This window comes from Homarus americanus, unplaced genomic scaffold (assembly GCF_018991925.1).
Source record: "Homarus americanus isolate GMGI-L3 unplaced genomic scaffold, GMGI_Hamer_2.0 scaffold74, whole genome shotgun sequence".
Classification (NCBI taxonomy): domain Eukaryota; kingdom Metazoa; phylum Arthropoda; class Malacostraca; order Decapoda; family Nephropidae; genus Homarus; species Homarus americanus.
In genome coordinates, this window is record NW_024716951.1 from 4,806,225 (window position 1) to 4,829,451 (window position 23,227).

General features: G+C 45.5%; 1 protein-coding gene across 1 annotated transcript; it reads left to right on the forward strand.

Annotated features, from left to right (window-relative positions):
* Positions 1 to 10,064: 10,064 nt before the first annotated feature.
* LOC121858567 (hornerin-like) lies at positions 10,065 to 22,284 on the forward strand. Its single transcript, XM_042355057.1, has 5 exons — positions 10,065 to 10,212; positions 19,631 to 19,879; positions 19,981 to 20,345; positions 20,532 to 21,797; positions 21,904 to 22,284. Exons 1-4 carry the CDS (start codon positions 10,194 to 10,196, stop codon positions 21,795 to 21,797), a joined length of 1,899 nt encoding a protein of 632 aa, XP_042210991.1. The 5' UTR covers positions 10,065 to 10,193; the 3' UTR covers positions 21,904 to 22,284.
* Positions 22,285 to 23,227: the final 943 nt, after the last annotated feature.

Genomic DNA, 23,227 nt, shown 5'->3' on the forward strand with positions numbered 1-23,227 from the left:
GGGTGTAGGTGAGGTGGGAGGGTGTAGGTGAGATGTGGGTGGGTGTAGGTGAGATGTGGAGGGGTGGGGAGAGATGGGAGGTGTAGGTGAGATGTGAGGTGAGGTGTGGTAGAGGTGTAGGGAGGGGAGGGGTGTAGGTGAGATGGGAGGGGTAGGTGAGATGTGGGAGGTGGGAGGTGGGAGGGGTGTAGGTGAGGTGTGGGGAGGGGGTGTAGGTGGGGAGATGGGAGGGGTGTAGGGGAGATGTGGAGGGTGGGTGAGATGTGGGAGGGGTGTAGGTGAGATGTGGAGGGGTGTAGGTGAGGTGGAGGTGTAGGTGAGATGTGGAGGGGTGTAGGGGTGAGATGTGGAGGGGTGTAGGTGGGAGATGTGAGGGGTGGGTGAGATGTGGAGGGGTGTAGGTGAGAGAGGTGAGAGGGTGATGGTGTAGGTGAGGTGGGAGGGTGTAGGTGAGGTGGAGGGGTGTAGGTGAGGTGTGGAGGTGTAGGTGAGATGTGGAGGTGTAGGTGAGTGTGGAGAGGGGAGATGTGGGAGGGGTGTAGGTGAGAGTGGAGGGGTGTAGGTGGAGATGTGGAGGGGTGTGGGAGGTGGGAGGGGTGTAGGGAGATGGGAGGGGTGTAGGTGAGGTGTAGAATGGTGGAGGGGGAGGTGGGAGGGGTGTAGGTGAGTGAGGGGTGGGGTGGAGGGAGGGGTAGGTGAGATGGGAGGGTGTAGGTGAGGTGTAGAATGTGTAGGTGGAGGTGTGTGGGAGGGGTGTAGGTGAGGGGAGGGGTGTAGGTGAGATGGGAGGTGGGGGTGAGGTGTGGAGGGGTGTAGGTGATGTGGGAGGTGTAGGTGAGGTGATGGTGTAGGTGGGAGGTGTGGAGGGGTGTAGGGAGGTGGGAGGGGTGTAGGTGAGAGGGAGGGGTGTAGGTGAGGTGGGGAGGGGTGTAGGTGAGATGGGAGGGGTGAGATGAGGGGTGTAGGTGAGGAGTGTGGAGGTGGGAGGGGTAGGTGAGGTGTGGGAGGGGTGTGGTGGAGATGTGGAGGGTGTAGGTGAGGTGGAGGTGTAGGTGAGATGGGAGGGTGAGGGTGGGAGGTGTGGGAGGGTGTAGGTGAGGTGTGGGAGGGGTGTAGGTGAGGTGTGGGAGGGGTGTAGGGGTGAGATGTGAGGGGTGGGGTGAGATGGGAGGGGTGTAGAGGTGGGAGGTAGGAGGGGGAGGGGTGTAGGTGAGGGGGGGAGGGGTGTAGGTGAGGTGTGGGAGGTGAGGTGTGGAGGTAGGTGAGGTGTGGGAGGTGTATGGTGAGGTGGGAGGGGTGTAGGTGAGGTGTGGAGGGGTGTATTTGAGGTGTGGAGGGTGTAGGTGGTGTGGGGTGTAGGTGAGGTGTGGGAGGGGTGTAGGTGAGGTTGGAGGGGTGTAGGTGAGGGGAGGGGTGTAGGTGAGGGTTGGAGGGGTGTAGGTGAGGTGTGGAGGTGTAGGTGAGGATGTGGGGGGTGTAGGTGAGGTGGATGGGTTAGGGAGAGGTGGAGGGGTGTAGGTGAGGTGGAGGGGTGTAGGTGAGGTGTGGAGGGTGTAGTTGAGATGGAGGGTGTAGGTGATGAGGGTGTGGGTGAGGTGGATGGGTGTAGGTGAGATGTGGAGGTGGGGTATGTGGGAGGGGTGGGAGGGTGTAGGGTGAGATGTGGAGGGGAGGTGAGATGTGGAGGTGTAGGTGGAGGTGTGGATGGGTGGGGTGGGAGGGGAGGTGTGGGTGAGGTGGGAGGGTGTGGGGTGGGAGGTGTGTGGATGGGTGTGGGTGGGAGGTGGATGGGTAGGGTGGAGATGTGGGAGGTGTGGGTGAGGTGTGGAGGGGTGTAGGTGAGGTGTGTGGAGGGGTGTAGGGGATGGAGGTGGTGGGAGATGTGGAGGGTGTGGGGTGAGGTGTGGGGGTGTAGGTGAGGTGTGGGAGGGGTGTGGGTGGGAGGTGTGGGAGGTGTGAGATGTGGGAGGTGTAGGAGATGTGGTGGGAGGTGATGGGTGTAGATGAGATGGAGGGTGTGGGTGAGGTGGAGGGGTGTGGGTGAGGTGTGGAGGGGGTGTGGGTGAGGTTTGGAAGGTGTAGTTTGGTGTGGTTGAGGTGTGATGAGGGTGGGTGCAGTGTGGTGGGGCATGGAGGTCGTGGAATTAAGATCAGTATAGGCACAGTGAGTCACCATCTCAAGGTGACTGCGTGTGTGTGTGTGTGTGTGTGTGTGTGTGTCTGTGTGTGTGTGTGATTGTTTGTTTATATATGTGTGTAGTGTCAGGATTAAACACCCTAACGCTAATAAAACTTATCTATTTCACCCCCACCCCGTAAAATAATGGGTGTCTAATCTTCAAGTGGTCCAACAAAAATAATATCCCAACCAATGGCCATTAGTCGAGAAAAAAAACAGCTGATCCGTGACGTCACTCTTTGGTTACATTTGGCCCCCGAAAAAAAACAGCTGATCCGTGACGTCACTCTTTGTTTACATTTGGCCCCCGAAAAAAAACAGCTGATCCGTGACGACACTCTTTGTTTACATTTGGCCCCCGACCCCTCCATGTGCTCCACCCAACACAGAACTTTCCTCAATATATCATTCCAGCATTCATAAATTACTCTCACTTAACCCGCCTTAAAAATCATTATAACATTAATCACCTTAACGAGTTAATTAGGCAATTCAGGTGATTAATGACTGCTGTGCTGAAGTGTTGTTCCTCAGGCAGATGTCTCGAGGTATTGTTTATAGTTTTATCTTAACTCTCTCTCTCTCCTTCGCTCTCTCTCTCTCCACGTTAAAAGACAACCAACCTATCAGGAATCACCTTCGTCACAACATCATTCACCCTAACTACCAGATTTACTCCACCTTGGTCTAACCCCCCCACTCATCTATACAATACTAACTACCATAATTACTCCACCCTAACTACCACAATTATTTCACCCTAACTACCACAATTATCCCAACGCTAACTACCCCCACTCCTCCCCCTTAACTACCCCCCACTCCTCCACACTAACTACCACAAATACTCCACATAATCACCACCAAACTCGCCTCTAATTGGCCAGGCCTCTGCGGCCCTCCAGTAAGTGTCAGAGCCAGTAGGGCATAAGTGCTGGGTGAATTATTGATTTTAATTATCTCGGAGATGATGGCTTGTTTGTCTTCCCGTAGTGCCAGAGGGAAGTGCCGGAGGGAAGTGCCGGTGAGTGATATCAGAGGGAAGTGTTAGGGAGATGGGTATCGGTGAGAAGTGCCAATGGAAGTGCCGGTGGACAGTGCGAGAGAGATGTGCAAGTGAGAAATACCAAGGGAAGTGTCTATGGTTAGTGTCAGAGGGAAGTATCAGAGAATAAAATTACGAAGAAAACAAAAACACGAAAAAAAGTATACAAGAGGGACAGTACCTACCGTCACTACCCCTTAACACACACACACACACACACACACACACACACACCTTTAATCAAGCCAAACTCACCTGGGTCTCTTTAATACTTAAGAAGGTCTTCCCTTTCTTAGGTATAAACTAGCGACGCTGAAATTTACATCCCTTTAATTAGGTGAATCTGACACCAAGTTTAGACGCCACAAATTACCTGAGATAATTAAGCCTCCATGTGTAATTAGACTAGAATAGGGAGGAAGAGGGGGAGGGGGAGAGGGGGGAGGAGGAAGAGGGGAGAGAAGTAGGGAAGTGGGGGAGGAGGAGGAGGAAGAGGGTGGGTGGGAGTAGGAAGAGGAGGAGGGGAAGAGGAAGAGGGGGAGGAGAAGTAGGAAGTGGGGGAGGAGGAGGAGGAAGAGGGGGAGGGTGGGGAGAGAAGAGGAGGAGGGGGAAGAGGGAAGAAGGAGGAGAAGTAGGGAAGTGGGGAGGAGGAGGAGGAAGAGGGGGAGGGTGGGGAGAAGAGGAGGAGGGGAAGAGGAAGAGGGGGAGGAGAAGTAGGGAAGGGGGAGGAGGAGGAGGAAGAGGGGAGGGTGGGGAGTAGGGAAGAGGAGGAGGGGGAGGAGGAGTAGGAAGAGGGAGAGGGGGAGGATGACTCTGGGATTTATGGCGGGGTGGTGGTTTTAGAGGGGTTTTGGGGGGGAGGAGGGTTTTGGGGGTTTCTAGGGGCTTATGGGGGGTTTCGGGGCATTTTCAGGGGTTTCAGGTTTGTTTTTACGGGGATTAAGCCGTTTTGGGGAATTTTAAGGGAATTCAGGGGGTTTCAGTGAGTTTCCAATGGGTTTAAAGCCCACTAAGGGGGTTTCAGTAAATTGTCAGGGGTTTCAATTAGGTTTCAGGTTTTTTTTTTTACAGAGTTACGGCGTATTTGAGGGTTTCAGTAAGTTTTCAAGAAGATTCACTTCCTATTCAGAGGGTTTCAGTCCGTATTTATAAAGATTCAGGTCATATTAAGAGGTTTCAGACCGTATTCAGAAAGTTTCAACTCGTATCCAGAAGGCTTCAAATCCTATCCAGAAGGCTTCAGATCATAATAAGGGGGTTTCAAAGGTTTCAGACCGTATTCAGGGCAGATAGATACTCTCTCTTTCTCCTCCAAAGGGCTTCAGTAAATTAGAGGCTTCCTAGGAGGGCGCCAGGTACACACAGGTGGGTCAGGGATCAGAGTAACTTATTAAGCCGCAGCAGCCAGGTGTTGTGCCTCAGTAATTACCTGTGCGCGATTGTGGTGCCTCAGGTAGGTAAAGAGAGAGAGTGAGTGAGAGAAGTAGAGTGAGAGATATTTGTAGGTTTCTTCTTTCTTTCTTTCTTTCTTTCTTTCTTGTTTTTTTTATTTCTTTGTCTATCTATATTAACTCTCTCTCTCTCACACACACAAAGTCCTCTGTATTTTTCTCTTTCTTTCCTTCGTGTTGGCCATTTTCGCTTTCCCCCCCCTTTCCATTTTTATTATATTTCCATTCTCTAATTCTTTTCCATATTTCTGTCACCTATTTCCTTTCTTTTTCTTACTTTTCTCTCTCTTTTTATTTCTTTTTTTCTTTTCCTCTATTATTAATTTCATTTGATTGTTCTTTATTCTATTTATTTTACTATTTTTAATATTTTTTGTATTTTTTTATATATTTTCTTAATAATAATAATAATAATAATAATAATAATAATAATAATAATAATAATTGGTGTAAAAAATATTGTCCGTTGGTGTGGGGGAGGGACCCACTACCCTTACCCCTACCCCCCTCCCTCCCTCCCCCCCCCCTTCCGCCACCTCTCACCACACCCTTTCTCACCTGAGGAGTTAAACAGGTGTAACAGATCCGCATAGCTGTTGTTTCTACCACTAGGTTGGGTTAGGTTAGGTTAGGTTAGGTTAGGTTAGGTTAGGTCATACAGACAAAGGAAGAGAAAAGAAAATAAGGAGTCAAAAAAATAGTTAAAGGATACACACACACACACACACACACACACACACACACACACACACACACACACACACACACCACCACCACCACACTTAATACCTCCGGGCCTTCACTCTACCCTTCAATTACATGCTCGTATATCCTAAGCCAGACGAACGTTCGCCAGCCCTTTTTCCTGAAGTAATCATATATACTAATAAGAGGCTAGACAAACAGGTTTACTTTCATGACGTGTGTTTTGGAGTCGGATTCGCCCCTTATGTCTTCCGCGAATGGTTATTAGTAAACAGAGATGGTCTTCAAGGCGGATTCTTTAACATGGCTTAGGTATTGTTACTCTCACTGACTACGTACTTACACCTCGGATTTTGACCTTGACCTTTAACCTCGGGGATAGCATTGTAAATAGAGTCATATATATATAGCAAAACAGTTAACTCAAGACACAGATAATTACATACATAAATAGAGACGCCATTGACCTCTCTACACGCACGACCACTATCACTGTCTCTCACTTGACACACTCACCTGAAGGGAATTCTATAAAGTTAATGACTCACTTAACCTGTAAGTCACCACAACCTCGCACTATCATCACCACAGCTCTCAAGGCCAAGTTGATTACCAAACCTAGATTCGAATTCTCATTGGCTCGTAACTTTAAGTATGATCTAAAAACGTTTGTAATTGGTTCATTGTGTATATGAGACGGAGACAGATAGACAGAAAAAATTAAAAATAAATCTTGAGAAAACTTGAGTTGTGGGTTTAGTTTAAAGTAAATTGATGCTGTTGCTAAGGTGGTGGTACTTGTTGAAATGATAGCACTGGTTTAGGGACTTGACCTTGGTGATGATCGACCTGGTCTCGTCATCAGGGAGAACTCCACCGGACAGGTTCCTCAGGTAAGGTTAACCGCAACGTCTGAGTGGATCTAGTTCTGTTTCCATGTTATTGAATGAATCTTTGACAACCTATCATCGTGTTATAGTCTTAAGTGAACCTTTTATTAGTGCCTTCATTACCAGGTGTCTAATTGGCTCACTTAAGTTACGACACTAAAGATGGATTTCCTAACCTAACCTAACCTAACCAACTTAACCTAACCTGCATGCATACATAAGCGAATACATATATACAATTATTGGGCACATAAGCACGTGTGTATGAATGTTTGCAAACACACACACACACACACACACACACACACACACACACGCCTGCCAGCATAGATTACGTAGCCTGGTTATAGAGCGTCTACCTGGCTACACATTAATCATACTGAGTGTGACAGGTAACTAATGGAAGTGTACCACCTGGCTGTAATGACCCATGTCAGCTGACCTGTGTTTACTAACAAATATAGATTGCCCCCCAGGATCCAGGTTTTTAACAGATGAATAAAAAAATTTACACCCAAAGCTAATTTCTGTCATTTCACTACGATGGAAAGAGTTCTTTTTAAATCAACTAATTATACGATCAGCTGACTGTGTTTACAAACAAACCTGCGGTGCTCTTTAACTCTTTCAGGGTCTAGGGATAAGATAAATGAGTGACACCGACAGCTAATTACTCCAATGTTTACTACGATGGAAGGAACTTGTGAATGAATTAATGATACGATCAGCTGACTATTGTGCTTACAAACAAATGCGTAGTGCCCTTTAAATAGAACAGCAGATCTATGAGATGTATAAATGAATGAGACAAATGAATCAGCATTGTGTTTACCTCTGAATATAAATTTCTGTTAATTTGCCTTTAAGTATCACCTGAAGATTACCCCCAAAAAAAAAAAAAATATTTCAACTGAAGGCTTGTCATCCTAGGGGTGTTAGGTTAGGTGGTTAAGCTGGGGCTAATCTCAGGTGTTTAACATTTTCATCCCTTTAATATATTTAAGAATAACATCTTCGGTCGCCACTACACACACACACACACACACACACACACACACACACACACTCCAGTGCAAGCTCCAGAAGTCACAGTGGGTGCCCATCCTCTCCAGTTAGTGCAGTCTGCCAAACTCCTGGGTGTTACCATAGACCACAAACTGGACTGGAAGGCCCATGTAAACAACACAGTCAAGGCAGCCTCGTACCGTCTCTACATGCTACGACGACTTTGGTCACTTGGGACACCCACGCCAGAGTTGAGGACTATCTACAACGCCTTTATTCTCCCTAAACTAACGTATGCGTCACCAGCCTGGTCGTCTTCTCTCAACTCCACCCAACAACGTCGGCTAGAGAAGGTACAGAAAAGGGCCTGCAGAATCATGCTCGGCGCAGAATACTCCGGCTACATCAACGCTCTCTCCACCCTGGAAATGCCATCCCTCAGTGACCTCCACCACCAAGTACTAGCAAGGTTGGCCAGTGGACTACTGCACCATCCTCGTCATCGCCACCTCCTGCCACCTGCAGCCCCCCACCCACCTCGCGCAGTCCGCCACTACAACAAAATTCAGCCCATAAGAGCCCGCACCGATAGATATAAGAACAGCACCATCCCATCTAGTGTTAAAATAATAAACAACTCCTGATTTATGTACTGTACAGCTCTGTAAATGTATTCAATGCATATCATTATGTCTAAATCAAATGTAAGTTTATATACATTCAGCCACCGGCTGCAACTCTATTAATAAACCGTTTATTATTATTATTATTATTATTATTATTATTATTATTATTATTACACACACACACACACACATATACCTCATACATAATACACAATATACATAATACATAGCATACACAGGTAAAAACTATAAACATTGGAGGTAGAGACATTGTTTATACTGAGACTAATGTATGTATGTATGTCTGTTATGTCTCAACACCGATGATATAAAACTCTCCGGTCACCAATATCTATATATCACTTACGCTCCAGGCTCAAGGTATATGTTATTGACCTCTGACCTTTGACCTTTAGTAATAGAGTCAATAAGATATATCCGTCTCCTAGATATCATTCCAATATATACGGTACGTGTGTGTGTGTGTGTGTGTGTGTGTGTGTGTGTGTGTGTGTGTGTGCGGAAGATAAAGTCAAGGTAGCGACTCCCAAACTCACATTAATCTTTACAAAATAGTGTTATGACGTCATCGTGGTCACTCGTTTGGATCGGCCATTGGTTCCCGATAGTCAGTAGGTAGCAGCGGTGTTACTGTTCCTTCGTGTGATATCGGAATTCGTTCTAATGGCGAGAGAGAAACTGAGTTGTTGTTGTGTATACGTGGGTAAATGTCAACCAGAGGAGGTGTAGTTCATGTAAATGTTGTTAGATTGATTTCCCGGCTTGTTGTTGTTATAGATCTGAACCTCTGATGGATGTGAAGCAACAGTGACCTTCAAGGCAAGATGGTCGATGTTATGAAAAATTGACCACGAAAATGGGACCACTAATCATTATACAGTACTTCCCCGGGTGATTTAGACCAATTAAACCTATCCTAACTTAATTAAAACTACTCTTACGAAAGTTCAGTTAGTTTAGGTTAGGTTAGGTTAGGTTAGGTTAGGCTATGGTATAATTGCTTCTGCTAACAAAATAAAAAATATGAAGGGTGTAGCGTTCCCGTTGGCCATATTGCAGGCACCATCAACCCGCTGCCTCGATATCCACACGAGGTAATTGACTTGTTGACGACCTCTCTAACGACCTGGCTGTTGCTGGGCCACGTCAGGGGAACATCTCGCATGATGACCCTCATGCTGGCACTGTGTGTCAGGTCACGAAGGTCATATTTAAAGTGTGTCAGTCAGTCAGAGGTGTACAGCTGGGGGAGAGGGCAGCTTAGGTCAACAGTGAGAGGCTAAGACTCGTAACTTTAGGCTGAGCAGTGACTGCAGATAGATAGTACTGACGGCTGACAGCAGTGACGGCAGACAGGTTAGTGACGTCGTCAGTTGGGAGGTGTATAGATCACACACACACACACACACACAGAAGGATCAGGTTATTGACATTTTAATCATTTTCATAATAATTTTTTTCTCTTTAATCACTGAAGTGCTCTCTCTCTCTCTCTCTCTCTCTCTCTCTCTGCTCCACACATAAACAGAGCGTCAGATTAGACAAGTTTTGGCCTCGTGTGTGTCTGGTGTCAGGCGAGGTGGTGTTGTGTGTCACAGCTCGACCTTGTGTCTGGTGCCTCCCCCTCCCCTCTGTCTCCCTGTGTGCGTGTGTGCGTGTGTGTGTGTGTGTGTGTGTTAATGAAATTCTAAAGATTTTTATATTGATCTACAGTAGCTTAACCTAACCTAACTGAACCCAATCAAACTTAACAACCTAACCTAACCATGTCGACTGGGGCTCTCTTAAACCTGGGGCCAATTACGAATGGGGGCCCACTCTCAATGGCATGGTTAGGTTAGGTTATCTGAGGTTAATTTAGGTTAGGTTAGGTTAGGTTAGTCGCCCATTTACCAGTGAACTATATTCTATAAGGAAGAGTCTAGAAAAAAACAAATAAATTCTAATATTATGTAAAGTAACACAGAAATGGATAAGAATGACCACGAGTTAACCATTTCCTGCCTTTAACCTCACTTGATAAAGCATCCCTCACTTAGGAAAGAAAAACAAGCTTGGTCAAGAGAGGCTGTAATTGGACTAACTAACTGCAGCCAAGAAAAACGACCTCAAACACAATGTTATCCTTCCCGCTCAAACCTGTCGCCAGAGTGAGGTTGTCCTGCCAGAGAATAGAGTGTGTGGTAACCCTTGTAGTCAGGGGGGTATAAAAGAGGAGAGGACACCACACTCCTTAGCCACAACCACTGGGGCTCTGAGCTAATCCACAACATGAAGGTCCTCCTCCTTGGTGAGTCATAGCCTGCTGTTGTTATAAAAGGAATAAGAATCAAGAATATTTCAAGTGAATCCAATCATGGAGTCATTGTCGCATTCGTAAATAACTTCTCGATATATTGCATTAAAAAAATCTTAAGAAACATCTCCAGTGAACTAAGTAATTCTGTCTCGAAAATTTTTGTATTAATTTGGAAGTGACAACAGACTAGTTACCATGAAGGTTGTGAGTGACACAGACTAGTTAACATGAAGGTTGTGAGTGACACAGACTAGTTAACATGAAGGTTGTGAGTGACAACAGACTAGTTACCATGAAGGTTGTGAGTGACAACAGACTAGTTACCATGAAGGTTGTGAGTGACAACAGACTAGTTACCATGAAGGTTGTGAGTGACAACAGACTAGTTACCATGAAGGTTGTGAGTGACAACAGACTAGTTACCATGAAGGTTGTGAGTGACAACAGACTAGTTAACATGAAGGTTGTGAGTGACAACAGACTAGTTACCATGAAGGTTGTGAGTGACAACAGACTAGTTACCATGAAGGTTGTGAGTGACAACAGACTAGTTACCATGAAGGTTGTGAGTGACAATAGACTAGTTAACATGAAGGTTGTGAGTGACAATAGACTAGTTACCATGAAGGTTGTGAGTGACAACAGACTAGTTAACATGAAGGTTGTGAGTGACAACAGACTAGTTACCATGAAGGTTGTGAGTGACAACAGACTAGTTAACATGAAGGTTGTGAGTGACAACAGACTAGTTAACATGAAGGTTGTGAGTGACAAAGGCATCGAAGTTAACATTTTGGGGCTAAGCCAGGAGCACAACAGACTGAGCTACTTCCATGAAGGGCTGGGGAGGACAACACACACTAGTTGGGCGAGTGACAACAGACTAGTTACCATGAAGGTTGAGCACACCAGACTAGTTACCATGAAGGCTGTGAGTGACAACAGACCAGTTACCATGAAGGTTGTGAGTGACACAGACTAGCTAACAGAAGGCTTGAGTGGCAACAGACGAAGTTTGGGCCATGAAGGCTGCAGTGACAACAGACTAGTTACCATGAAGGTTGTGAGTGACAACAGACTAGTTAACATGAAGGTTGTGAGTGACACAGACTAGTTACCATGAAGGTTGTGAGCATGTCAGACCATGAAGGCTGACACAACAGACTAGCAATGAAGGTTGTGAGTGACAACAGACTAGTTACCATGAAGGTTGTGAGTGACAACAGACTAGTTACCATGAAGGTTGTGAGTGACAACAGACTAGTTAACATGAAGGTTGTGAGTGACAACAGACTAGTAACATGAAGGTTGTGAGTGACAACAGACTAAGTTACCATGAAGGTTGTGAAAGACAACAGACTAGTTACCATGAAGGTTGTGAGTGACACAGACTGTTACCATGAAGGTTGTGAGTGACAAATGACTAAGTTACCATGAAGGTTGTGAGTGACAACAGACTAGTTACCATGAAGGTTGTGAGTGACAACAGACTAGTTACTATGAAGGTTGTGAGTGACAACAGACTAGTTACCATGAAGGTTGTGAGTGACAACAGACTAGTTAACATGAAGGTTGTGAGTGACAACAGACTGCTAACATGAAGGTTGTGAGTGACAACAGACTAGTTAACATGAAGGTTGTGAGTGACAACAGACTAGTTAACAACATGAAGGCGAGTGACAACAGACTAGTTACTATGAAGGTTGTGAGTGACAACAGACTAGTTAACATGAAGGTTGTGAGTGACAACAGACTAGTTACCAGAAGGTTGTGAGTGACACAGACTAGTTACCATGAAGGTTGTGAGTGACAACAGACTAAGTTAACATGAAGGTTGTGAGTGACAACAGACTAGTTACCACATGAAGGTTGTGAGTGACAACAGACTAGTTACCATGAAGGTTGTGAGGACAACAGACTAAGTTAACATGAAGGTTGTGAGTGACAACAGACTAGCTACCATGAAGGCTGGAAAGACAACAGACTAGTTACCATGAAGGTTGTGAGTGACACAGACTAGTTACCATGAAGGCTGTGGAGGACAACAGACTAGTTAACATGAAGGTTGTGCGACAACAGACTAGTTACCATGAAGGTTGTGAGTGACAACAGACCAAGTTACCATGAAGGCTGTGAGTGACAACAGACTAGTTACCATGAAGGTTGTGAGTGACAAATGACTAGTTACCATGAAGGTTGTGAGTGACAACAGACTAGTTACCATGAAGGTTGTGAGACAACAGACTAAGCTAACATGAATGCCAGAGTGACAACAGACTAGTTACCATGAAGGTTGTGAGGACAACAGACTAGTTAACATGAAGGCTGTGAGTGACAACAGACTAGTTAACATGAAGGCTGTGAGTGACAACAGACTAGTTACCATGAAGGTTGTGAGTGACAACAGACTAGTTACCATGAAGGTTGTGAGGACACAGGACTAGTTACCATGAAGGTTGTGAGTGACAACAGACTAGTTACCATGAAGGCGACACAGACTAGTTACCATGAAGGCTTATGACAACAGACTAAGCTAACATGAAGGCTAGAGTGACAACAGACTAGCTACCATGAAGGCTGTAGGGAGTGACAACAGACTAGTTACCATGAAGGTTGTGAGTGACAACAGACTAGTTAACATGAAGGTTGTGAGGACAACAGACTAGTTACCATGAAGGCTAGAGTGACAACAGACTAGTTACCATGAAGGTTGTGAGACACAGACCAGTTACCATGAAGGTTGTGAGTGACAACAGACTAGTTACCATGAAGGCAGAGTGACAACAGACTAGTTACCATGAAGGTTGTGAGTGACAACAGACTAGTTAACATGAAGGTTGTGAGTGACAACAGACTAGTTAACATGAAGGTTGGGTGAGTGACAACAGACTAGTTACCATGAAGGCTAGGAAAGTGACAACAGACTGTTACCATGAAGGTTGTGAGTGACAACAGATCACAACATGAAGGTTGTGAGACAACAGACTAGTTAACATGAAGGTTGTGAGTGACAACAGACTAGTTAACATGAAGGTTGTGAGTGAACACAGACTAGTTAACATGAAGGCTGTGAGTGACAACAGACTAGTTACCATGAAGGTTGTGAGTGACAACAGACTAGTTAACTATGAAGGTTGTGAGTGACAACAGACTAGTTACCATGAAGGTTGTGAGTGACAACAGACTAGTTAACATGAAGGTTGTGAGTGACAACAGACTAGTTACCATGAAGGTTGTGAGTGACAAATATGACCTAGTTACCATGAAGGTTGTGAGTGACAACAGACTAGTTACCATTAGCTGCCAGAGACAACAGACTAGTTACCATGAAGGCTGTGAGGACAACAGACTAGTTACCATGAAGGTTGTGAGACACAGACTAGTTACCATAGTTGCCAGGAGTGACAACAGACTAGTTACCATGAAGGTTGTGAGTGACAACAGACTAGTTACCATGAAGGTTGTGAGACAACAGACTGAAGTTACCATGAAGGCTGTGAGTGACAATAGACTAGTTACCATGAAGCTGTGAGTGACAATAGACTAGTTACCATGAAGGCTGTGAGTGACAATAGACTAGTTACCATGAAGGCCAGAGGACAACAGACCAGTTTCAACATGAAGGCCAGGAGTGACAGACTAGCTAACATGAAGGTTGTGAGTGACACAGACTAGTTACCATGAAGGTTGTGAGTGACACAGACTAGTTACCATGAAGGTTGTGGAGTGCACACAGACTAGTTAACATGAAGGTTGGGGAGTGACAACAGACTAAGTTACCATGAAGCTGTGAGTGACAACAGACTAGTTAACATGAAGGTTGTGAGTGACAACAGACTAGTTACCATGAAGGTTGTGAGTGACAATAGACTAGTTAAATATGAAGGTTGTGAGTGACAAATAGACTAGTTAACATGAAGGTTGTGGAGTGACAATAGACTAGTTACCATGAAGGTTGTGAGACAACAGACTAGTTAACACATTAGAAGGCTGTGAGTGCACAACAGACTAGTTACCATGAAGGTTGTGAGTGACAACAGACTAGTTAACATGAAGTTGTTGTGATGACAACAGACTAGTTAACATGAAGGCTGTGAGTGACAACAGACTAGTTACCATGAAGGCTGTGAGTGACAACAGACTAGCTACCATGAAGGTTGTGAGTGACAACAATAGTTACCATGAAGGCTGTGAGTGACAACAGACTAGTTACCATGAAGGCTAGAGTGACAACAGACTAGTTAACATGAAGGTTGTGAGCAATGGTCTAAGCTACCATGAAGGTTGTGAGACAACAGACTAGTTACCATGAAGGCCAGAGTGACACACCTGCCACTATGAAGGCTAGGAGTACAACAGACTAGTTACCATGAAGGCTGTGAGTGACACAGACTAGGCTACCATGAAGGTTGTGGGAAAGACAACAGACTTAAGCAACATGAAGGCTGGGTAGTGACAACAGACTAGTTAACATGCTGCTGTGAGTGACAACAGACTAGTTACCATGAAGGTTGTGGAGGACAACAGACTAGTTAACATGGCTGTGAGTACAACAGACTAGTTACCATGAAGGCTGTGGAGTGACAACAGACTAGTTACCATGAAGGCTGTGAGTGACAACAGACTAGTTACCATGAAGGCCAGAGTGACAATAGACTAGCTACCATGAAGGTTGTGAGTGACAACAGACTAGTTAACATGAAGGTTGTGAGACAACAGACTAGTTAACATGAAGGTTAGAGTGACAACAGACTAGGTTACCATGAAGGCTGTGAGTGACAACAGACTAGTTACCATGAAGGTTGTGAGTGACAACAGACTAGCTACCATGAAGGTTGTGAGGACAACAGACTAGTTACCATGAAGGCTGTGGAGTGACAACAGACTAGTTACCATGAAGGTTGTGAGTGACAACAGAAGCTACCATGAAGGTTGTGAGTGACAGACTAGTTACCATGAAGGTTGTGAGTGACAACAGACTAGTTACCATGAAGGTTGTGAGGACAACAGACTAGCTAACATGAAGTTTATGACAACAGACTAGTTACTCATGAAGGCTGTGAGGACAAACAGACTAGTTACCATGAAGGCAGGAGTGACAACAGACTAGTTACCACATGAAGGTTGTGAGTGACAACAGACTAGTTACCATGAAGGTTGTGAGTGACAACAGACTAGTTAACATGAAAGGTTGTGAGTGACAACAGACTAGTTACCATGAAGGTTGTGAGTGACAATAGACTAGTTAACATGAAGGCTAGAGACAACAGACTAGTTAACATGAAGGTTGTGAGTGACAATAGACTGCTAACACATGAAGGTTGTGAGACAATAGACTAGTTAACATGAAGGCTGTGAGTGACACAGACTAGTTAACATGAAGGTTGTGAGTGACAACAGACTAGTTAACATGAAGGTTGTGAGTGACAACAGACTAGTTACCATGAAGGTTGTGGCGACAACAGACTAGTTACCATGAAGGCTGTGAGACAACAGACTAGTTACCATGAAGGCTAGAGTGACAAATAGACTAGTTACCATGAAGGCTGTGAGTGACAACAGACTACCATGAAGGCCAGGAGGACAACAGACTAGCTACCATGAAGGCTAGAGTGACAACAGACTAGTTAACATGAAGGCTAGGAGGACAACAGACTAGTTAAATACCATGAAGGTTGTGAGTGACAACAGACTAGTTACCATGAAGGTTGTGAGTGACAACAGACTAGTTACCATGAAGGCTGTGAGTGACAATAGACTAGTTACCATGAAGGTTGTGAGTGACAACAGACTAGTTAACACAGCTGTTGTGAGTGACAACAGACTAGTTACCATGAAGGCTGTGAGTGACAATAGACTAGTTAACACCATGAAGGTTGTGAGTGACAACAGACTAGTTACCATGAAGGTTGTGAGTGACAGACTAGTTACTACCATGAAGGAGGACAACAGACTAGTTACCATGAAGGTTGTGACAATAGACTAGTTACCATGAAGGTTGTGAGTGACAACAGACTAGTTAACATGAAGGTTGTGAGTGACAACAGACTAGTTACCATGAAGGTTGTGAGCACAATAGACTAGTTACCATGAAGGTTGTGAGTGACAAATGTTAGTTACCATGAAGGTTGTGAGTGACAACAGACTACTACTATGAAGGTTGTGAGAGTGACAACAGACTAGTTACTCATGAAGGTTGTGAGTGACAACAGACTAGTTACCATGAAGGTTGTGAGTGACAAATGACTAGTTAACATGAAGGTTGTGAGTGACAACAGACTAGTTACCATGAAGGTTGTGAGTGACAACAGACTAGTTACCATGAAGGCTAGAGTGACAACAGACTAGTACATGAAGGTTGTGGAAGTGACAACAGACTGCTACCATGAAGGCTAGAGTGACAACAGACTAGTTACCATGAAGGTTGTGAGTGACAATGACTAGTTAACATGAAGGTTGTGAGAGTGACAACAGACTAGTTAACATGAAGGCTAGAGTGACAACAGACTAGTTACCATGAAGGTTGTGAGTGACAAATAGACTAAGCTACCATGAAGGTTGTGGAGTGACAACAGACTAGTTACCATGAAGGTTGTGAGTGACAACAGACTAGTTACCATGAAGGCTGTGAGTGACAACAGACTAGTTACCATGAAGGTTGTGAGACAACAGACTAGTTACTATGAAGGTTGTGAGTGACAACAGACTAGTTACCATGAAGGCTGTGAGTGACAACAGACTAGTTACCATGAAGGTTGTGAGGACAACAGACTAGTTACCATGAAGGTTGTGAGTGACAACAGACTAGTTACCATGAAGGTTGTGAGTGACAATAATAGACTAGTTACCATGAAGGTTGTGAGTGACAACAGACTAGTTACCATGAAGGCTGTGAGTGACAACAGACTAGTTACCATGAAGGTTGTGAGTGACAACACAGTTAACATGAAGGTTGTGAGGACAACAGACTAGTTACCATGAAGGTTGTGAGTGACAACAGACTAGTTACCATGAAGGTTGTGAGTGACAACAGACTAGTTACCATGAAGGTTGTGAGTGACAACAGACTAGTTACCATGAAGCTAGAGTACAACAGACTAGTTACCATGAAGGTTGTGGAGTGACAACAGACTAGTTACCATGAAGGTTGTGAGTGACACAGACAACATGAAGGTTGTGAGTGACAACAGACTAGTTACTATGAAGGCTGTGAGTGACAACAGACTAGTTACCATGAAGGTTGTGAGTGACAACAGACTAGTTACCATGAAGGTTGTGAGTGACAACAGACTAGTTAACATGAAGGTTGTGAGACAACAGACTAGTTACCATGAAGGTTGTGAGTGACAACAGACTAGTTACCATGAAGGTGAGGACAATGACTAGTTACCATGAAGGCTGTGAGTGACAACAGACTAGTTACCATGAAGGTTGTGAGTGACAACAGACTAGTTACCATGAAGGTTGTGGAGGACAACAGACTAGTTACCATGAAGGTTGTGAGTGACAACAGACTAGTTACCATGAAGGTTGTGAGTGACAACAGACTAGTTACCATGAAGGCTGTGAGTGACAACAGACTAGCTACCATGAAGGCTGTGAAAACAGACTAGTTACCATGAAGGTTGTGAGTGACAATAGACTGCTACCATGAAGGTTGTGAGTGACAACAGACTAGTTACCATGAAGGTTGTGAGTGACAACAGACTAGTTACCATGAAGGCTGTGAGTGACAACAGACTAGCTAACATGAAGGTCAGGAGTGACAACAGACTAGTTACCATGAAGGTTGTGAGTGACAACAGACTAGTTAACATGAAGGTTGTGAGACAACAGACTAGTTAACATGAAGGTTGTGAGTGACAACAGACTAGTTACCATGAAGGTTGTGAGGACAACAGACTAAAGCCACTATGAAGGTTGTGAGTGACAACAGACTAGTTACCATGGTTGCTGTGAGTGACAACAGACTAGTTATGAAGGTTGTGAGTGACAACAGACTAGTTACCATGAAGGAGTGACAACAGACTAGTTACCATGAAGGTTGTGGAGGACAACTGCACTAGTTACCATGAAGGTTGTGGAGTGACAACAGACTAGTTACCATGAAGGTTGTGAGTGACAACAGACTAGTTACCATGAAGCTGGTTGTGAGCATGCAGACTAGTTACCATGAAGGCCAGGAGTGACAAACAGACCAAGCTACCATGAAGGTTGTGAGTGACAACAGACTAGTTAACATGAAGGTTGTGAGTGACAACAGACTAGTTACCATGAAGGTTGTGAGTGACAACAGACTAGTTACCATGAAGGTTGTGAGTGACACAGACGTAGTTAACATGAAGGTTGTAGAGGACAACAGACCAAGTTAACATGAAGGTTGTGAGTGACAACAGACTAAGTTACCATGAAGGTTGTGAGTGACAACAGGACTAGTTACCATGAAGGTTGTGAGTGACAACAGACTAGTTAACATGAAGGTTGTGAGTGACAACAGACTAAAGTTACCATGAAGGTTGTGAGACAACAGACTAGTTACCATGAGCTGCTGTGAGTGACAACAGACTAGTTACCATGAAGGTTGTGAGTGACAACAGACTAGTTACCATGAAGGTTGTGAGTGACACAGACTAGTTACCATGAAGGCTGTGAGTGACAACAGACTAGTTACCATGAAGGCAGTAGTGACAACAGACTAGTTACCATGAAGGTTGTGAGTGACAACAGACTAGTTAACATGAAGGTTGTGAGTGACAGACTAGTTACCATGAAGGCTGTGAGTGACAACAGACAGTTACCATGAAGGCTAGAGTGACAACAGACTAGTTACTATGAAGGCTGTGAGTGACAACAGACTAGTTACCATGAAGGCTAGGAGGACAACAGACTAGTTACCAAGGCTAGTGAGTGACAACAGACTAGTTAACATGAAGGCTAGGAGTGACAACAGACTAGTTACCATGAAGGTTGTGAGTGACAACAGACTAGTTAACATGAAGGTTGTGAGTGACAACAGACTAGTTACCATGAAGGTTGTGAGTGACAACAGACTAGTTACCAGAAGGTTGGGGAGTGACAACAGACCAGTTACCATGAAGGCTGTGAAAGCGACAACAGACTAGTTACCATGAAGGTTGTGAGTGACAGACTAGTTACCATGAAGGTTAGAGGACACTGCGACTAGTTACCATGAAGGTTGTGAGTGACAACAGACTAGTTAACATGAAGGTTGGGTGACACCGACGATGACACTTGTAATATATTGTATATCTCAGCTCAACTCTGCCATCCTCCTTAAGTGACTTGTTTATTCTAGAAGATAGATTATCTTAAATCTTTACCTGTGCATTTTTATCTACTTCCTAATTTACTGTTATATGGAAAACTTATTTTATTGTTTACCCTGAAGGTGCCTTGTTGGCTGCGGCCACAGCCCAGACCTTCCTGGCTCAACCAGCTCAACTGGTCCTCTGCCGTGACCAGAATAAAGCTAACTTGAAGCTCAATCAGGGAGCTTTCCAGCTAGCATCATCTTCCAGAGAAGACGACAGCTTCCAGCAGACCTTCACTGGCTCTCAACGGGCTCCCCAGGACAGACTTACAAGTTCTCAGCAAACGTTCACCGCCTCCCAGCAGGGACGATTTGGCATTCAGCAAGGTGCCGGTGCCTCAGCAACGTTCACCTCCGCGTGGTGGCACCCAGCAAGGTGCCAGTTCCAGACGTTCACCCCCAGCAGGGACGCGTTGGCACCCAGCAAGGTGCCAGTGGCTCTCAGCAGACGTTCACTGCCTCTCAGCAGGGATGCGTTGGCACCCAGCAAGGTGCCAGTGGTGTTGGCATCCATCAAGGCTTCAGTGGTGTTGGCACCCAGCAAGGTTCCATTGGTGCTAGCACCCAGCAAGGTTCCATTGGTACTAGCACCCAGCAAGGTTCCATTGGTACTAGCACCCAGCAAGGTTCCATTGGTGCTAGCACCCAGCAAGGTTCCATTGGTTTTGGCACCCAGCAAGGTTCCATTGGTACTACCACCCAGCAAGGTTCCATTGGTTTTGGCACCCAGCAAGGTTCCATTGGTACTACACAGCAAGGTTCCATTGGTACTACCACCCAGCAAGGTTCATTGGTTTTGCACCCAGCAAGGTTCCATTGGTACTAACCCAGCAAGGTTCCATTGGTATAGCACCCAGCAGGTTCCATTGCTAGCACCCAGCAAGGTTCCATTGGTACTACCACCCAGCAAGGTTCCATTGGTTTTGGCACCCAGCAAGGTTCCATTGGTATAGCACCCAAAAGGTTCCATTGGTGCTAGCACCCAGCAAAGGTGCCATTGGTACTACACCAGCAGTTCCATTGGTTTGGCACCCGCAAAGTTCCATTGGTACTAGCACCCAGCAAGGTTCCATCGGTGTTGGCACCCAGCAAGGTCCCATTGGTGTTGGCACCCAGCAAGGTTCCGTCGGTGTTGGCACCCAGCAAGGTCCCATTGGTGTTGGCACCCAGCAAGGCTCCATTGGTGCTGTACACCCAGCAAAGTTCCAGTGGCTCTCAGCAGGGACGATTTGGCACCCAGCAAGGTCCCATTGGTGTTGGCACCCAGCAAGGTTCCATTGTTGCTAGCACCCAGCAAGGTTCCAGTGGCTCTCAGCAGACATTCACCGCCTCCAAGCAAGGACAATTTGCCACCCAGCAAGGTTCCAGTGGTGTTGGCACCCAGCAAGGTTTCAGTGGCTCTCAACAAGGACGTGGCAGTTTCCAGCAGGGTTCCAGTGACTCTGGGCAAACTCTCCTCAGCTCCCAACAGGGACGTATCAGCTTCCAGCAAAGTGCCAGGGATTCTCGACAAGGACTTACCAACAACCAACTAGGTTCCAGTGGCTCTCAGCAGGCACTGACCTCCCCCCAGCAGGGACGTGGTGCTTTCCAGCAGACGTTCACCAACAATCAACAACACTCTCACAGGCTTCAACAAGCATCTGGTGCAGCCCAAACCTTTATCTCAAGGAACCATCAAGGCTCAAACAGATTCCAGACGGGCTCAGCCACGCTTAGACAAAGTAACGGTAATAATCAACAAGCTACAAGTGCAGTTTCTGAGAGCAGTAGTGCAGCCCAGCGAGCAAGTACTTCTCGGCGAGTTGGCAGCACACCCCGACAACAATTCAGCAGCAACCAACAGGCAACTAACCTCCAGCAGGCAAACAACTTCCAGAAAGGTTCAGCAATCTTCCAGTCACAGAGAGGACAAGCATCGCCAAGTCAGCTCCAGCAGGACACCAGGAGACCTGCAGCTCAAGCAAGTGTCTTCCAGAGTCTAACTGGCTTTCAACACAACAACAATGCACTCCTACGGTTTGGAACTTCAGCCTCCAGTGACAATTTGGAACAACTGAATGATATCCTGGAACCCTTGAACCTGCCCTCCGGAGCCAGGTTTCTGCTAGGAGACATCACCACCACTTTCAGTTGTATTAACCAGCCCTACGGGTACTACGCTGACGAAGAGAACTCCTGCAAGGTCTTCCATGTGTTACCCGGCGCTGTTCACCACCGGACGCGTCGAGACATACCAGTATAGGTGAGTACCTATTGACACTTACCATTGTTGGTCATCACTTGTTGGTTAATATCCTTTTGTTTACAATATCCAGCGTTGGTTTAACATGTATACTGTACTTTCACAGCTTCATGTGTAGTGATGGGTCCAAGTTCGACCAGAGAGAAATGACATGTGTCAAAGAGGTGAACGCCATCCCCTGCAACACCTCCTCCCAGTTCTACTCCAAGAACGCCGAGTTTGGCCTCCTTGAAGAGCGAAACTCCTTCCAAATCTAACTCGACACCGGACGTGAAACTACTACCTCTGAGACTGGACGATAGTCATTCATCTCACCTGTTCCTGCTGCGTCACCCTTGATATAACCCATCTTGGTAGACCCTTAACACTTAGGAAAGCTTGAAGGCTTGGAGCTATACCACGAACCTTGTCTTGGGACTTTAAGAGGCGAGACAACATAGAATCTGTGACAAATGTTGTGAAAACCAAAAATATACTCAAGTTATTTATTTCTGAGTTTTATTCCTTCAGTTCACCAATGCACAATATTTATAAACCTGGTGCAAGACATATACTAATACTATTAAGAGGACAATTTACAGAGTCAAAGCTGGCAGGACACTGTTTAAGGAACTTGTGTTTGTGTGGGTACAGAAGGTATTGGAAAGTCGGTACTGTATCATCTACATACAGCAACTTATTCACCGTATTGAGCCCCTCTGTCTTACCTGTTGATAACACTTTCACCTCTCGCCTTCGCTCTTACTTTATCCTCTCTCCATCACTCTTAATTTTTCCTCTCCCCACTCCTCTCACCTCTCTCCATTACTCTTACTTTTCCTCTCTCCATCACTCTTACACCTCCTCACCACTCTTACTTACACCTCTCTCTATCACTCTTACTTTCTCTTCTCTCTATCCTCCCCTCTTCTCCTCCATCACTCTTACTTTTCCTCCTCTCATCCTCTTATTTTTCTCCTCTCTCCATCACTCTTACTTTCTCCTCTCTCTTCCTCTTCTCCTCTCTCCATCCTCTTACTTTCTCTTCTCTCCATCACTCTTCTTTCTCTTCTCTCCATCCTCTTACTTTCTCTTCTCTCCATCACTCTTACTTTCTCCTCTCTCCATTACTCTTTCTCCTCTCTCCATCACTCTTACTTTCTCCTCTCCTTCACTCTTACTTTCTCCTCTCTCCATCACTCTTACTTTCTCCTCTCTCCTTCACTCTTACTTTCTCCTCACTCTTACTTTCTCCTCTCTCCATCACTCTTACTTTCTCTTCTCTCCATCACTCTTACTTTCTCTTCTCTCCATCACTCTTACTTTCTCCTCTCTCCATCACTCTTACTTTCTCTTCTCTCCATCACTCTTACTTTCTCCTCTCTCCATCACTCTTACTTTCTCCTCTCTCCATCACTCTTACTTTCTCCTCTCTCCATCACTCTTACTTT

Coding starts and splice junctions, on each gene's coding strand:
- LOC121858567 (XM_042355057.1), top strand. Junction 19,880..19,980: donor ACGATTTGGCATTCAGCAAG/GTGCCGGTGCCT, acceptor GCACCCAGCAAG/GTGCCAGTGGCTCTCAGCAG. Junction 20,346..20,531: donor CCACCCAGCAAGGTTCATTG/GTTTTGCACCCA, acceptor CATTGGTGCTAG/CACCCAGCAAAGGTGCCATT.